Here is a 16852-nt window from a genome sequence, read left to right on the forward strand (position 1 = left end):
ATTAAGGAGAATCCAAAGAGTTTTTACAAATATATTAAGGACAAATGGGTAATTAGAGAGAGAATAGGGCCCCTCAAAGATCAGCAAGGCGGCCTTTGTGTGGAGCCACAGAAAATGGGGGAGATACTAAATGAATATTTTGCATCAGTATTTACTGTGGAAAAGGATATGGAAGGTATAGACTGTAGAGAAATAGATGGTGACATCTTGCAAAAATGTCCAGATTACAGAGGAGGAAGTGCTGGATGTCTTGAAACGGTTAAAGGTGGATAAATCCCCAGGACCTGATCAGGTGTACCTGAGAACTCTGTGGGAAGCTAGAGAAGTGATTGCTGGGCCTCTTGCTGAGATATTTGTATCATTGATAGTCACAGGTGAGGTGCTGGAAGACTGGAGGTTGGTTAACGTGGTGCCACTGTTTAAGAAGGGCAGTAAAGACAAGCCAGGGAACTATAGACCGGTGAGCCTGACCTCGGTGGTGGGCAACTTGTTGGAGGGAATCCTGAGGGACAGGACGTACATGTATTTGGAAAGGCACGGACTGATTCGGGATAATCAACATAGCTTTGTGCATGGGAAATCATGTCTCACAAACTTGATTGAGTTTTTTGAAGAAATAACAAAGAGGATTGATGAGGGCAGAGCAGTAGATGTGATCCATATGGACTTCAGTAAGGCATTCGACAAGGTTCCCCATGGGAGACTGATTAGCAATGTTAGATCTCATGCAATACAGGGAGAACGAGCCATTTGGAAACAGAACTGGCTCAAAGGTAGAAGACAGAGGGTGGTGGTGGAGGGTTGTTTTTCAGACTGGAGGCCTGTGACCAGTGGAGTGCCACAAGGATCGGTGCTGGGCTCTCTACCTTTTGTCATTTGCATACGTGATTTGGATGCAAGCATAAGAGGTGCAGTTAGCAAGTTTACAGATGACACCAAAATTGGAGGGGAAGTGGACAGCAAAGAGGGTTACCTTAGATTACAACAGGATCCGGACCAGATGGGCCAATGGGCTGAGAAGTGGCAGATGGAGTTTAATTCAGATAAATGCGAGGTGCTGCATTTTGGGAAAGCAAATCTTAGCAGGACTTACACACTTAATGGTAAGGCCTTAGGGAGTGTTGCTGAACAAAGAGACCTTGGACTGCAGGTTCATAGCTCCTTGAAAGTGGAGTCGCAGGTAGATAGGATAGTGACGAAGGCGTTTGGTATGCTTTCCTTTATTGGTCAGAGTATTGAGTACAGGAGTGGGGAGGTCATGTTGCAGCTGTACAGGACATTGGTTAGGCCACTGTTGGAATATTGCTTGCATTCTGGTCTCCTTCCTATCGGACAGATGTTGTGAAACTTGAAAGGGTTCAGAAAAGATTTACAAGGATGTTGCCAGGGTTGGAGGATCTGAGCTATAGGGAGAGGCTGAACAGGCTGGGACTGTTTTCCCTGGAGCATTGGAGGCTGAGGGGTGACCTTATAGAGGTTTACAAAATTATGAGGGGCATGGATAGGATAAATAGCCAAAGTCTTTTCCCTGGGGTCGGGGAGTCCAGAACGAGAGGGCATAGGTTTAGGGTGAGAGGGGAAAGATATAAAAGAGACCTAAGAGGCAACTTTTTCATGCAGAGGATGGTACGTGTATGGAATGAGCTGCCAGAGGATGTGGTGAAGGCTGGTACAATTGCAACATTTAAGAGGCATTTGGATGGGTATATGAATCGGAAGGGTTTGAAGGAATATGGGTCGGGTGCTGATAGGTGGGACTAGATTGGGTTGGGATATCTGGTTGGCATGGACGGCTTGGACAGAAGTGTCTGTTTCCATGCTGTACTTCTCTATGACTCTATGCTTGTTCTGGTACTGAACATCCTGCCCACCTACCCTACGAGCTCGCAAGGTGGAAACTTAGTGCAGGTTGAGTGGGATCTCACTGTCTATCCTGGGGGACACACTCTGTTTGACTATGATTAAACTGTTTCTTGTGCTTGGACTAGAATTGCATAAGCCATGAGGCATCTAGTATCCCAGGCCTGGCGTCGGATCATGTATATGTACCAGCGGTGAAAAGTTAATGGTTTACGCTGTTTCATTCTTTAATTTCTTTTCCTAGGCCACAGATTGCTGTCAGATTGCTGGCTCATAAAATCCAGTCTCCTCAGGAATGGGAGGCAGTGCAAACCCTTACAGTGAGTATTGGATTCTGCTTTTTAGTCTTCTGGAGGCTTAAAATGTTGCATGTGAGTGGAGGAACAGGTAACCATTGCTGAGAGGGCATTCTTAATATATTGGTGCAGAATCTGTGTACAACACAGTTCAGGCTCCCACAAATGAATATATTGCATCAGTTTTTACTGTTGTGAGAAAAATCGAGGTTAGGGAACTCATGAAATAAATATTGATGGTTTGAAAACAGTTCCTGAAGAGGAAGTGCAGGAGGTTTTATAAAGCATAGAGATGCACAAATTTCCAGAAGTTGTGGGAAGTTGAGGAGGAAATTGCAGAACACCTAGCAAAAATATTTGTATAATCTATAAACACAGGTGAAGTACTGGAAGACTGTAGGGTGACTAATGTGCTATTATTTAAGAAAGGCAGTAAGGAGAAGCATGGAAACTATAGACCTTAGAGTCTGACATCAGTGGTAGGTAAGTTTGTGGAGGTGATTCTGAAAGATAGGATATACTTGCAGCATGGAAAATCGTGTCTCACAAATTTGATTGAGTTTTTTAATGAAGTAGCCAAAAAAAATTAAATAGGGCAGAGTGGTAGACATTATTTACTTGGTCTTTAGTAAAGCCTTTGACAAGGTTCTAAGTTGTAGACCAATTGTAAAGTTAGATCACACGGGATTTCGGATGAACTTGCCAAATGAATACAAAATTGGGTTTATGGTAGGAGACAGAGGGTAGTGGTGGAGGATTGTTTTTAAGACTGAAGGCCTGTGATCAGTGGTGTTCCACAGGGATTGGTGCTGAGTCACTTTTGTTTGTCATTTATATGAATGAATTGGATAAGAATATAGGAGGGATAGTTAATAAGTTTGCAGATGACACCAAAATTGATGATTGATTGGACAGTGAAGTAGGTAATCTAAAATTACAAAAAGATCTTGATCAATGGGCTGAGGAACAGCAGATGGTGTTTAATTTAGATAAATGTGAGATATTGTATTTTGGTAAAGCAAACAAGGGCAGGACTTATACAGTAGGGATCTGGGTAGTGTTGTAGAACAGAGAGACTCGGGGATTCAGGTACATAATTCTTTCTTATTTGTGTCAGAAGTAGACAAAGTGTTAAGAAAGTATTTAGCACACTTGCCTTCATTGCTCAGACCATTTAGTACAGGGGTTGGAGGGTGAGTAGCCAAGGTGTTTTTTTTCTGGAGTAGGAGAGTCCAAAACTAGAGGACATAGGTTTAATGTGGGAGGTGAAAGATTTAAAAAGGACCTGAGGAGTAACTTTTTCATGGTGGTGAATGTATGGAACAAGCTGCCATAGGAAGTGGTGGAGGCAGGTACATTTATAATATTTAAAAGGCATTTGGATGGGTTTATTAATAGGAAAGGTTTTGAGGGATATGGGCCAAATGCTGCAAAATGGGATTGGATCAGGTTGGGATATCAGTTGGCACAGACCAGCTGGACTGAAGAGTCTGTTTCTGTGCTGTATAACTCCATCTGTATTCATTTGTGATAATATTTTGTTTGAATCTAGGTATTAGAAGCTTGTATGAAGAACTGTGGCCAGAGATTTCACAATGAAGTTGGAAAGTTCCGATTCCTGAATGAATTGATCAAAGTAGTATCTCCAAAGGTGGGTTCTAAAGGTGTCTGTGCACAGCATTGAGGCTAGAAGTGACAGAATAATGTGTGTCACAACTTCAGGCAAATGGGTGGTACACATTGATCAATAAATACTTGCAGTAAATGGTGACACTTTGTGCAAGCAATTGTGTTTATTGAATGTAATTTGAAGATTAAATCTATTCCTGCAGTATAGTTAATGAGGGATTTGAATTTTATATCATATAACAAACATGTGAGATGACAACTGTGGGCAACAGAACTGGTGAGTAAGGCCTGTCACTGTGTAACATGGGGACAGGTCTACCACCAAAAAACTGGAGTGCAGTGCTGGCAGGATATACTAGTGGAAGGTGCAGGTCTGTTTCTCAATTGTATAGTTTTGGTGGAGACTGGCCTTTCATTGTCTATAATGGATTGCTCAATCTCTGGATTGCTCACCAAGGATCAAAACCACAATACCACTTTACATCTTTTTGTGGGTTTTGTTGAAAGCTGCTTTATTACTATGAACTGAGTACATACTGTCTCCTTCTGCAGCTGTATTGCATATAATAATGCTGCCTAGATTGCAGGAACTATAATGACAGTGACTATCTGTGCTCCTATTGTGATGTATCAGGAAGCTGAGTACAATTATGGAGAGACATTGACCATAAGACATAAGAGCTGAATTAGGCTTCACACTTTCCCATGCTGTATTCCATCTGCCATTTCTTTGCCCACTCTCCTAGCTTTTCCAATACCTTCTGCAGCCTCCCTGTCCCCTCAACACTAGCCGTGCTTCCACCTATCTTTCGTTCTGTCATATATATCGTTAATGTATAACATAAATAGTTGTGGTCACAACACTGACTCTGCAGACCTCCACTAGTCACCAGCTGCCATCCTAAAAAATACCCGTTTATCCCTACTCTCTGCATTCTGCCAGTCAGCTAATCCTCTATCCAAGCCAGTACCTTACCCTGAGTACCATGGACTCTTATTTAGCAGCTTCCTGTGTGACATCCTGTCTAGAAATCCAAATAGACCATGTCCACTGGCTTTCCTTTGTCTAACCTGCTTGTTACTTCCTCAAATGAATTTATCAGGTATGACCTTCCCTTAACAAAGCGATGCTGACTGTACTCTGTACCATGACTTCCAAGTACTCTGTAATCTGATCCTTAATAGTGGGCTCTCAAATCTTACCAGTGACCAAGGTCAGGCTAACCAGCTGGCTTCTGTCTGCCTCCCTTCTTAAGTGGATATTACATTAGCCATTTTCCAGTCCTCTGGGTCCCCCACCACTGAACTTGAGTGATTCCTGAAAGATCATTAACAATGCCCCTAAAATCCCTCAGCTATCTCTCTCAGAAGTCTGGGGTGTAGTCTAATCTGGCCCTGCCGATTTATCCATCCATCTTCAGACCTTTCAGCTTCCCCACCATCTTGTCCTTAGTGAGGTGTTGTTGTCTTTCACAGTGAAAACTGATGCAGAGTACCTACTGAGTTCTTCCACCATTTCTTTGTTTGCCATTGCTACTTCTCCAGCCTTGTTTTCTTGCAGTTCAATGTTAACTCTTGCCTCTCTCTTACCTGTTAGATATCTAAAAAACTCTTGCAATCTAGCTTACTCTCATATTTCATCTCCCCTTCCACCTCCCTTATTACTTTTTAAAATTATCCTCTTGATTTTTAAAGGCTTCTCACTAATTTTCACCACATTGTGTGGTTTTATTTTGCTTTTACGCTGTCCCTGACTTCCTTTGTCAGCCACGGTTGCCTTGTCCTCCCTTCAGTATGCTTCTTCCTTGGGATCAATTTCTGCTGTGCTTCCTGAGTTACTCCCAGAAACTCCTGCCATTGCTCTCCACTGTTTTCCCTGCAAGGTTCCCCTTCCAATCAACTCCAGCCAGTTCCTCCCTCATTCTTTGTAGTTACCTTTACTCCATTCTAGCACTGTTATATCTGATTCTAGCTTCTCCTCACAACTGCAGGGTGAATTCTGTCATATTATGGCCACTGCCTTCTTGGGATTCCTTGACCTTTATGCTCTCTAATCAAGTTTGCCTCATTATACATCACCATATCCAGAATCACCTGTTCCCTAATGGGCTGTGCCACAAGCTGTTCCAAGTAACTATCTCCTAGACATTCCATGAATTTTCTTTTTGAAATCCACTGCCAACCTGATTTTCCAATCCACCTGCATATTAAAGTCCCCCATGATATTTCTTAGTCCCCCGTGCTTTTTTTACATGTCTTTTATCCCTTCTGATTTTTCTTCCCAATCCTGACTACTGCTCGGAGGCCTGTACACAATGGATGTATGTCGTGGTTAGTTACTGCTATTAAAACAAGCTGTTGTCACAGTCCAGTGATTTTATGATCATCTTTAGTCCTCCCCTCAATCCCAGTTTAGCTTTGTGAAATTGTAAGATTCATCCCCATCCTTTGTCCACACGATGGAAAATACTTTCAATGTGGTGAACTGATCACTGAGTTTGGGTAAGTTTCAAAATTCTATTGGACAACACTGATTTTAACGTTGTTAATAGAATGTAACAGTGCTGGCGATGTTGATATCCTCATTGCACCTTTCCATTTGAACCCGACACTTGAATTAAGAGATTGAGGTGAATATTTAAAATGTTATAGCTCAGTTGTAGAGATACTGTTATAGCTCAGTTGTAGATATACAGAAAAGCAATTTCCTCTGGCTGAAGAAATTGAAACCAAAGAGGCTACAATCTTAAGGTTAGAATTGGACCATTTAGGTTTGAAATCGGAAATCATGTCTCCATAAAGAACGGAGTGGAAATTTGGAACTCTTGCTCCCACATCCAAAAAATAACGGATTGTGGCTGTGCAGGGAGAAAATTTGAGCTTTCCAGTTTGAGTTTGCTTGATTGTTGGGCAAGGGAATTGAGTGTTATGAAGCAAAATGGTAATGATTCAGATTCGCCATGACTGGATAGAATGGCAGAACCAGTCTGCGAGTCTGAATGACCTCCATCTGTTCCTATGCTCACTTTATTTCATTTTCATTTGGTTTTTCTTAACAGTATTTGGGAGACCGGGTATCTGAAAAGGTCAAAACAAAAGTGATTGAATTACTGTATAGCTGGACGGTTGCTCTGCCAGAGGAAATCAAAATCAAAGATGCCTACCAGATGTTAAAGAAACAAGGTATGGAGGCTTTGTCCTGGATCCTGCATTATTCTCCATGTTATACAATCACCATGGATGTGGGTGGGGTACTCAATAAAAATTATTGCCTGAGATTAGCTGTGCCAGTTTAAGGTGTGAAGCCAAAGAGTTGTTTTCCCTTTACTCCAGAAGAAGTGTCCTTTTACTCCAGAGTTAGACACTTCATTGGAATACTGAATGTTACTGAACTTTGCTTAACATGGCAGAGTCTATCCATGCCCAGTTTGACCTCGTGGCCAGTATTCATATGCAGTCTTCGACAGCATGTCCAGGGCTACTAGTCTGGAGGAGCCATCACTGCTTGATTCAATTCTGACATGCTTTCTCAGGAGTAATCAGATAACCATCTCGCACAATTGCAATTTCACTGCCCTAGGCACAGCTCTCTGATACAGTTATTGCATGGTAATTTATTCTGTCACCAACAGAGTCTGTCAGACCTGTTAGTCCCACAGTAACAGCTCTGCTAGCATCTGAAAGAATAGATCAGCATTTTGGGCAAGCTTTGTGGGACCAGTCTGAATATTGGGCTTCCATCTGAGGGCTTGGCCAGTGGGAGTCTGTCTCCTTCTTTATAATGCTGCATTTCTACAATGTTTCCTGTCTGTGCTGTACCATTTATTGGTAAACTCTAATGAATAGATGTGTGCAGGTGATGTCCTGTATTTTTCTTCAAGGTGTACTGCAACATGATCCTCAGATCCCAGTTGATAAGACCCTGATTCTGTCACCCCCAACTCGTCCGAAAAATGCAGTATTTGAAGATAATGAAAAATCTAAGGTAGGACCATAGCATCATGCAGCGAGTGACCGGCTTTATGTCTAACTCCCATATAGAGATGTCAATAAAAGGGAAATCTCTTTTTGTTGCACAAACCATTAGTGAGATTGCGAAACCATTCATAGGAAGAACGGTATCTGCATAAGTGCATGTTGTCTCAAGTTTCACATCTGCATGCTACGCTTAAATCTAGCCCAAATTAAAGTCACTGTCCTTACAGATCCCTGGGACTGTGGAGATACTATCTGTACAAGTCTCTGGGAATGTGTTCTGTGCAGTTCTCACAGGTGATACTGTCCATTCAGGCCCCACACGTACTGAGCTGACACTGTTGTAGAGATACTGGGATTGCAGGAATACTCTCCATTTAAGCTCCACACGGTGTTCAATTAGGTCCTGCACGTATTGAAGGATATTGCCATAGAGATTCCAGGAATGGGAGGGGATTCTATACTGTAAAGGTCCCATACGGACTGAGGACAGAGTGTCCATGCAGACTTCATATTGACTAAGGGAATATTGTCTGTCAGGCTCAACACGGGCTGAGGAAATGCTATCTGTTCAGGCTCCACATGGACTGAGGAAATGCTATCTGTTCAGGCTCCACATGGACTGAGGGAAGGAATACTGTCTGTTCAGGCTCCACGCAGACTGAGGGAATACTGTCTGTTCAGGCTCCACGCGGACTGAGGGAATACTGTCTGTCAAATCCAATGGGATGTGAGCCTTGGATTCCTGCCTCTGGCAATTGGGCTGTCTCAGTGCTTTAATTTGGAATGTAGAATGTTACCACTAATCTGAGAAATTGAGAAATTCAGATTTTGACTGTGCTTGGTTACTTGCTGCTTTGTGCAAGCTCTTAAGCAATAGACTGTAATATGAATTTAAAAGGAACTTGCACAATTTTCTTTTCTCATAGCTACTAGCCAGGTTACTGAAGAGCAAAAACCCAGTGGATCTTCAAGAAGCCAACAAACTCATTAAGAATATGGTGAAAGAGGTAAGGAGGACAAAACAGACAGAAAACTTTTCCTCCAATGGGAAAATGAAATGTGCAGTATATTTCCAGGGTGGGTCATTGAAGCTTTTGAGATGGAAATGAGAATTATGTGTAATGCTGGACAGAAAGGTTTAAGCTGAGAAGGTAGAATTGAGGTCTGGGACAAGAATGTGGATAAGTTGAGGATTGATATATGAGAAAGTGGATAGATGTAAGAAAACTTGCCCATCTAAAGCATCTTTAGTGGAATAAGCTGTCTCCTAATGTTTCCTTGGAATGTTACCTTAGCCACATAAGGAGATATTTTGTCAGATGACCAAAGCTTAGTAAGAGGTCTAGGCTTTAAGGAGCACCTTTGAAGGAGGCAGGTGCAATAGGGAGCAGAAGACTCTTGGGAGTAAATTCTCAAACCATGTGCCTAGGTACCGATGCCAATAGTGGAGCAATTAAAATCAGAGTTGCTGAAAAGGCCAGATTTAGGCAAGTACCAATTTATCAACGACTGTGGGCCCATGGAGGGCAGGGCCCTGAAGGGGTATGAAAACAAGGGTAAGAATTTTAACGTCATCGAGTTACACAGCACAGAAACAATCCTTTTGGTCCAATCAGTCCATGCTGAAGGTAATCCCAAACTAAACTAATTCCATCTGCCCTGCTCCTGGCCTATATTCTTCCAAACCTTTCCTATTCATGTACTTATCCAAATGCCTTTTAAATGATGTAATTGTATCCACAACCAGCACTTCCTCAGGAAGTTCATCCACACACGAACTACCCTCTGTGTAAAAAATGTGCCCCTCTCTGCTCTCACCTTAAAAGTGTGCCCCCTAGTCATGAAATCCCATCTTCAGGAAAAGACAACTACCATTAACTCTATTTATACCCCTCATTATTTTATAACCTATAAGGTCAACTCTCAACCTCCTAGTCTCCAGAGAAAAAGGTTACAGCATTTCCAGCCTTTGTTAATAACTCAAGTCTCCCAAACCCAGCAACATTTTGGTAAATTTCTTCTGAACCCTCTCCAACTTAATAATATCCCTCTTATAACTGGGCCACCAGAATGAGACACAGTACTCCAGAAGAGGCCTGATCAATGCCTTGTACAATGACAGCATTACTTCCCAACTCCTATACTCAACAATGAAGGCAAGTGTGCCAAACACCTTTTTAACCACCTTGTCTATATGTGATGCGAACTTCAAAGAATTATGTATCTGAACACCTAGGTTCCTCATTCTGAAATGCTATCCAAGGCCTACCATTAATTGTATAAGCCTTATCTTTGTTTGTTGTATCAAAATGCAGTACCTTGCATTTAGTCAAGGCATTGCTAAGCCAGGAATCATTTTAAGTCAGCAAGCACAGGGGTGACAGGTGAATGGATATGATTTAGGTTATGACACATGTATCACAGAAGTTTTGAATAAGATTAAAGTTTACAGAGGAAAGAAAATTGGGGACCAACAAGGAGCATTAAAATATTTAAGTCTTGGATTAACAAAGACATGGCTGAATGTTTCAGCAGATGAACTGAAGTGGGGTAAATATCACTGCATGTACTGGAGTTAGAAATAGGTGGCTTTAGTGATGGAGAGTGAGGGTCAGAAACTCATCTCTGCATTAATAGGACAGCAAGTTTGTGTTGTTGGTGGTTCATAGATGAATAAAATGCCACAAGTGATTTGGTGATGGAAAAGAAAACTATTCAGTTATGTATACGAGCACTTCTGGAAATGAGAACAGGTTTTGATGTTCTTGTGGTGCAGTGGTAGTGTCTCTACCTCTGAGCAAGAAGGCCTGAGTTAAAATCTCATGTGCCCAAGAGGAGCATCACAATACATCTGAATAGGTTAACTGAAAATATCTACAACAGCTGAATTCTTCACCGCGGGTGGGCAGTCTTTTGTTTCTGTGTTTAATTTGATCATTTGTTTGTTTTTTAAGAACAGTTGGGATCTTCTCGAGTGGCGAGTCAGTTTATGGTCATGGAATGAGTCTGGAAGGGAGAGCTGGAAACTGGTGTTGGTGCGAAACTGTAGCTTTACAATAAATCTCTCATAAATCTCAAAGAAAACAGTAAGTTTGAGAGTCTGGTTCAGCCTCAGACAGTTACCAGCAATAGAGATGAAGTTGCTAGCTCGAGAGTGTGATGGAACTGAAGTCAATGGCTTTAGTCCTGCAAATATTTAGTTGGAGGAAGTTATTTTTGCTCATCCATGCTTAATGTTGGACTGGCTGTCTGATCATCTGGTAAGAGTCAGGAGTAGAGAGGTGTGGTGAGGTGAAACTGGATGCCATCAGTGTGAATGTGGAACTTAATGCATTTTTTGATGATGATGATACTGAGGGGCAGCATATAGATGAGAAATAGGAAGATGCCAAGGATGAAACTTTGGAGAACACCAGAGGTAACAGTACAGGAATAGGAAGAGAAGCCTTTGTGGGTAAATCTCTAACTGTGTTTGGGTGAATAAGAATAGAAACTGGGAAGAGCAACCTCATCCAGCTGGACACCAACAGAGAAATGTTGGAGGAGGTTGGAGTAGTTCAACAATATCCAATGCTGAAGACTGGTTAAGAGATAAGGAAAGGAAGGTTGCCTTTGTCACTGTCATATTTGCGACTTTGAGAGGCGAAGCAATGAGAAAGTGGGTATGCAGGAAAGATGGAGTACCAATGGTTCAAAGTGGAGAAGAGTGTGGGTTACTGTTTTGTATCCAACCTGTCCTGCTCCAGTCATGGGAATATTAAACAGGGCAGCATAGAGGAGCTTTACTCTGTATTGCACTCTGCTGTACCTGCCGTGGGAGTGTTTGATGGGTACAATCTGGAGGAAGCTTTAGTTTCAACTTAAAAAGGGTAGATGGAGTTTTACTTTGTACCTAACACAGTGCTATACCTTCCGTGGGAATGTTTGATGGGGATAGTATTGAGAGAACTTTACACTCAGTAGAGTGAGTTTTATTTTCAGTTTAAAAGAGTAAAGGGAGCTTTACTCTCTATCAAACCCCAGTTAGAACCTGCCCTATTCTTGCCTATAATTTCAAAAGATTATGTTATTTGGACTAAACGTAAGTTCAACAAATGTCTTATGATGGTCCTGGATAATGGTAGTTTCATGTTTATTCAGCTTTGCTGAGTGTGTTTGCTGCACAGCAGAGTAGAGACAGACTTGAAAGATCAGGTTATTTAATTCCTGCACCGTTCACAGGATGAAGCCCGAATGCAGAAAATAACAAAGCGTTTGAACACTCTGGAGGAAGTGAACAATAACGTACGGCTCTTGAATGAAATGCTGGCTCATTATAACAAGGAGGAATCAACAGAAGGGGACAAAGAGCTGATGACGGTAATCCTGAACACCCTTTTCCCCACCTTAAATCCTCCTTACTTTATTTTTGAATGCTATAATTTAATTTGTAATCCCAAAGCATGCACACAAGCAAATACACGAGCGTGCACGTGCGCTATCATCTGCCCTGTTGCAGTTCACCTTCTGTAGACACTTTCACACATACTTTGCTTATATCTAGATTCAACTACTCCAATCTTGGTGCTGCCTCCCATCTGCTATCTTACATAAGTTTGAGTTCATATAATGTGTTGCCACCTATAGTCCTATCTTGCACTAAATCCTATTCACCCAGCACCCCTGTTTCATGCCCAATTCTACAACATCTCCAATTTAGATTGTGCTTCTTGTAAACAAATTGCTTCAGTTTATTTATCTTGTGTATCTTTGTAACTTCCTACAGCCTTCTGAGTTCTCTCTCTTCATTCTAGTACTTCTGCACATTCCACAAGTTTTGTCCCAGTTACCAAGGCTTCACATCTGAAATTTCCTCTCTAAATTTCACTCCCTCTCCTCTTCAGAGCCCTTTGTTTAACCAAAGCCTTTGGTAACCACTCCTAGTAGTTCTTTCTTGAGATCCATGTTTACATTTGTTTCCATATGCTCTGTGAAACAACCTAGGATGTTTTTTGATGTTAGAAGCAGTGTATTAATGCAAGCTGTTGTACAAAGGGTACGGAGAGCTTCCAACAAGGAAACTGATGCTGGACTCTGTACACAAATGCATAACATACATTCTGCTGCTTTTCAGGAATTGTATGAGCGATGTGAGAAGATGAGACGGACATTGTTCAAGCTTGCAAGCGAGACTGAGGATAATGACAACAGTTTAGGTAGGTAAGGAAGTTTCTCTTCAGGCTGTAAATGGATGGGATTTGGCTATCCCTTATCAATGCCTCCATTTCCTTCTTCACTCTTGCACTTCCCAGGTACTGTCCTATATCTTGTCCAGAGATATGTTTGTTAAATGTCATCAACCTTCAGCACCATGGTGGGACAGCACAACTGAAATCTATTTTATCTTTGTTTAATAGCTATGTATCTAATGTTGTTCACGAAGGCATCACTGAATTGCAAATTCAACCTGCCTCATTCTCCTCCACATGCACTTGCACCATAATATACTCATGTGCTCCTCAAATCCATGCAATCAATCCAGCAATGCTGAGTCCATTTGTAGAACTCATCCCCCTGATTTGATTTCAGTCAATTCTCATAGGCCCAACTTGAGACTTTCTGGCTCAGTTACTCAATGACCTTACAATTTAAGTCTTCAAGAGGCTAAAAGTTTTCTGTAAATCCTAAGGTTCAAGGTCAAAGCAAGTTCACACCTTTTGAAGGTATAATTTCACAAGAAGTATGGGTCCAGTGATCGGGAGTTATCTGCTTGTACAGCATATCTGCTTGTTTCCACATTACAGTGTGGAAACAGGCCCTTCGGCCCAACAAGTCCACACCGACCTACCGAAGCGCAACCCACCCATACCCCTACATTTACCCCTTACCTAACACTAGGGGCAATTTAGCATGGCCAATTCACCTGACCTACACATCTTTGGACTGTGGGAGGAAACCGGAGCACCCGGAGGAAACCCACGCAGACCCAGGTCTCTGGCGCTGTGAGGCAACAGGGCTAACCACTGTGCCACCGTGCCACATAAAATACAATGTGTTTGTGACCTTTCAATGGAGGGTTAAAAAGTTAGACTGCCCCATTGAAAGACAAAAGAAATGTTTCCCTCTCCACAAAGCAGCCTCCAGTATTTCTGTCATGTGCAGTTAGAGAGAGAAAAACAGCACCTTCAAAACAGTGTGACAAATTGGAGGGAGTTATGTTTGGCAAGTATAGGGTGGGAGCAGCATTTTTATCTCCCCATGTTTCTAGTTTGGATTGTTCGGAAATAGGTACCCAAAAGATAAATACTAAATCAAATAAAGTTTGCCAGTACCTGTTAGAGAAAAGCATAGTTTCTGATGTAGTATTTATTTCCTCACCATCTCGCTGTGCTTTCAACCTGTTGTTATTTTAAGTGAGCTGTGAAATGTCAGGTACCTGTGATGGAGATTTTGAAGTTTCCAACATTGATCGTAAATAATAGGTCATAAAATCCATCTTTATAGTTGAAAAATATGTTACACCCATTGCATTAAAATGCCTTTGATTACTTTCTGGCTATGAGCTATAGTTGAGGTACTTAGTCTTCCAAAAGGACTTTTTAACGGAAAGCTGTAAGAGCTTTCATTGCAACAAAGAGTGAAATACTAGGGGATGGTCAGAAGTTATTGTGTTATGTTGTGTAAGATGGCTATTGATGTGAGGAAGTGAGGTTGGACATTATTTTGTGTTGATATTGCAGATTAAATTGTGTTCAACTGTAACAACTGTTTTGTCTGCTCACTTTCCTCTGAAAGTGGCATATAGCTCTTTGGCTGCCTTGACTCTTGAAATATTTATTCAGTTAACCTTGTCCGAAATTAAAATCACAAATGAGCAAAGAGACAAGTATCTCAGTTCAGGAGAGTAACTATCATATCTGACACATGGTGGTTATATTCCAGGTCCAGTCGATACAGGACAGAGTGGATCAACTCCCAGGAAGCTTGGGGTCAGACTGCTAACAGGGACTGTCAGCACTGAATACAGACAGTGATATCACAGCTCCTGACACTTGAACTCAGAAAAGTTATGTTAGCTTTGAATTTTATAAGCAGTAAGGTTTCAGTATTTCAAGTTGTGATTATTTTGGCGCACAGCAGATCAGGCAGCCCCTGATTGGGTATACTGTACATTTATCCTGGTTTTGTTATTTTATTATAGGTGAGATTTTACAAGCCAGCGATGACCTTTCACGAGCAATAAACTCCTACAAAAAGGTGGTTCAGGGGCAGGCTGTAAATGGAGAGCTTGACCTGCCTGAACTTCCAAGACCATCAGGTAATTTGTTTAGATCTGTAGGCAGCACCTAGCACTGTAAATATTCACAAGGGCGGAAATATATGTGATGAACAGGCAGAAGCAGTGGGCACCTTTTTTAACGTGTACCTTTTTGTCAGGTATATTCTGAATCATATTCTTTCATTATGCTATCAGTGAATAATACTCTTTCCTTCGAGTTAAAACATTGTGAGTTCAAGTCCCAGTTCAGAACTTGAGCCTATAACCTGAAACTTTACAGTCCTGCCTTGGATAACAACTGTTTCCAAGTTGTTATTATAAAGCAACTTCCTATCTCTATTTGCACCTAACTTTTGTGCTCCAATTACAGAGCTGTGAGCTAGGAAAGTTGTGTACAGTTACCCAAATTAATTTTAAAATGGTCGTTTAAAAGTTAAACCTGTAGAACAGCCATTTAAAGTTCAAGGGAGTTGTCTGCTGTGCTTGGGTTTAATCAGCTGACTATGTGTTTGTGTCTTGCAGACAATAGTGGAGTGTCTAACACTGAGACACTAATCGATCTGGCTGGACTGGATGTTCCCTCAGAAAAGGCTTATCCCACCATCTCACCAGTATTCCCCATCATTCCGCCTCCACCACAAGTCTCCACCGATCCCGGCTCCCGAGCTGCCAGCCTGCCAAATGTGGTCAAGCAACCTCCCAGTTCCGTTGGACTGCTGGATGTGGAGCTGCTTTCACTGGGTAATGTGCAACCTGCACACTGCTAGATGTCAGTAATCCTCAACCTCTTATAGTAAAGTATTGTTCTAGACTTGGCCGTTGGGGTTAGACTGAGAGCTCAGTAGTCCTGTTATAATGTCAGGAGGGTTTTTCAGTGGCAGTATTCAGGTGGATTCCTGGTTTGAGTTAGGAAATGTTAAAGAGTGCACGATAAAGTTAATTTGACTCTGGTCCAGCCATGTGGCTCTGCCCCATGTGTTAGTGTGACAAATATCCATTGGTGAAGGTGGAACAACTGTGCCACTTGTATTGGTATCTGGCCTTCCGTCTTGGGCAACATTGTGTTACAGCCTGAAACTCAGAAAAGCTGTGAGCTCTTGAGCTCTTGGCCTCTTGCCATCGGCAAATGGAACATGGCTACTAGATTTCAGCCACAGAAAGAGGACAGACACAATTGTATGTAAATTACCCTGTTTGCCAAAACTGAACATCTAACACCATGCAGTTACTTCTCCGAAATCATTTTACCAATCTCTGCCTTTGTCTGGGCATTCCAAGACTTGATGGTCCCCAGTGGGTACCAGGCCATTAGAGAGAGATGCTTCATTGACCCCAGAACCTACTGAATGACATACAGTCAGTCCAGCTCACTACTGGCTTCTTCACACCAGACCAGGAGTGGGCTTGGCTCTAAATTTTGCACTAACTGCGGGGCTGGGCAGAGAATCACAGAAATTCAGCCATTGGCTGTCAGTTGGTGCCACTCGTTCGTTGTGGATGGGTGTAGGTAGAGGACAAAAGTGTTTAGTCAATTCCACATTAATCAGTGTTACAATTCAAACCTGGGATAAATTTTGTCTTTTCCTGTTCAGGACTGAATGACCCTCCATCAAGTTCTGAGATTGACAAAGACTCTGGAGAGTCCCTGTGGAACAGTTTTCAGGTAGAATAATTCGCTCTGTCCTTCCCTGTCCACCTTCCGCTCACCCCCATTTAAAATTTTACCCATTCTCCTCCCATCACTTCCCCCCCACCCCCCCCCCCCCCCCAAAAAAAACCCTTTCTCTCATGTCACGGCCTGTTGTCTTCAAACCCTCCTCGTGCAGCGTGG

The 16852-nt window shown here is 42.1% G+C and overlaps 1 protein-coding gene across 1 annotated transcript in view; it reads left to right on the forward strand.

Annotated features, from left to right (window-relative positions):
- LOC140463914 (ADP-ribosylation factor-binding protein GGA3-like) overlaps positions 1-16852 on the forward strand; it is a 36753-nt gene that overhangs the window by 11565 nt on the left and 8336 nt on the right. Inside the window, exons 3-12 of the mRNA XM_072558392.1 lie at positions 2105-2180; positions 3709-3807; positions 6845-6968; positions 7667-7770; positions 8690-8770; positions 11985-12122; positions 12877-12958; positions 14944-15060; positions 15544-15762; positions 16614-16684. Coding sequence (XP_072414493.1) covers positions 2105-2180; positions 3709-3807; positions 6845-6968; positions 7667-7770; positions 8690-8770; positions 11985-12122; positions 12877-12958; positions 14944-15060; positions 15544-15762; positions 16614-16684 — 1111 coding nt within the window. The remainder of the gene's footprint in view (positions 1-2104; positions 2181-3708; positions 3808-6844; positions 6969-7666; positions 7771-8689; positions 8771-11984; positions 12123-12876; positions 12959-14943; positions 15061-15543; positions 15763-16613; positions 16685-16852) is intronic.

This window comes from Chiloscyllium punctatum, chromosome 39 (genome assembly GCF_047496795.1).
Source record: "Chiloscyllium punctatum isolate Juve2018m chromosome 39, sChiPun1.3, whole genome shotgun sequence".
Lineage (NCBI taxonomy): Eukaryota > Metazoa > Chordata > Chondrichthyes > Orectolobiformes > Hemiscylliidae > Chiloscyllium > Chiloscyllium punctatum.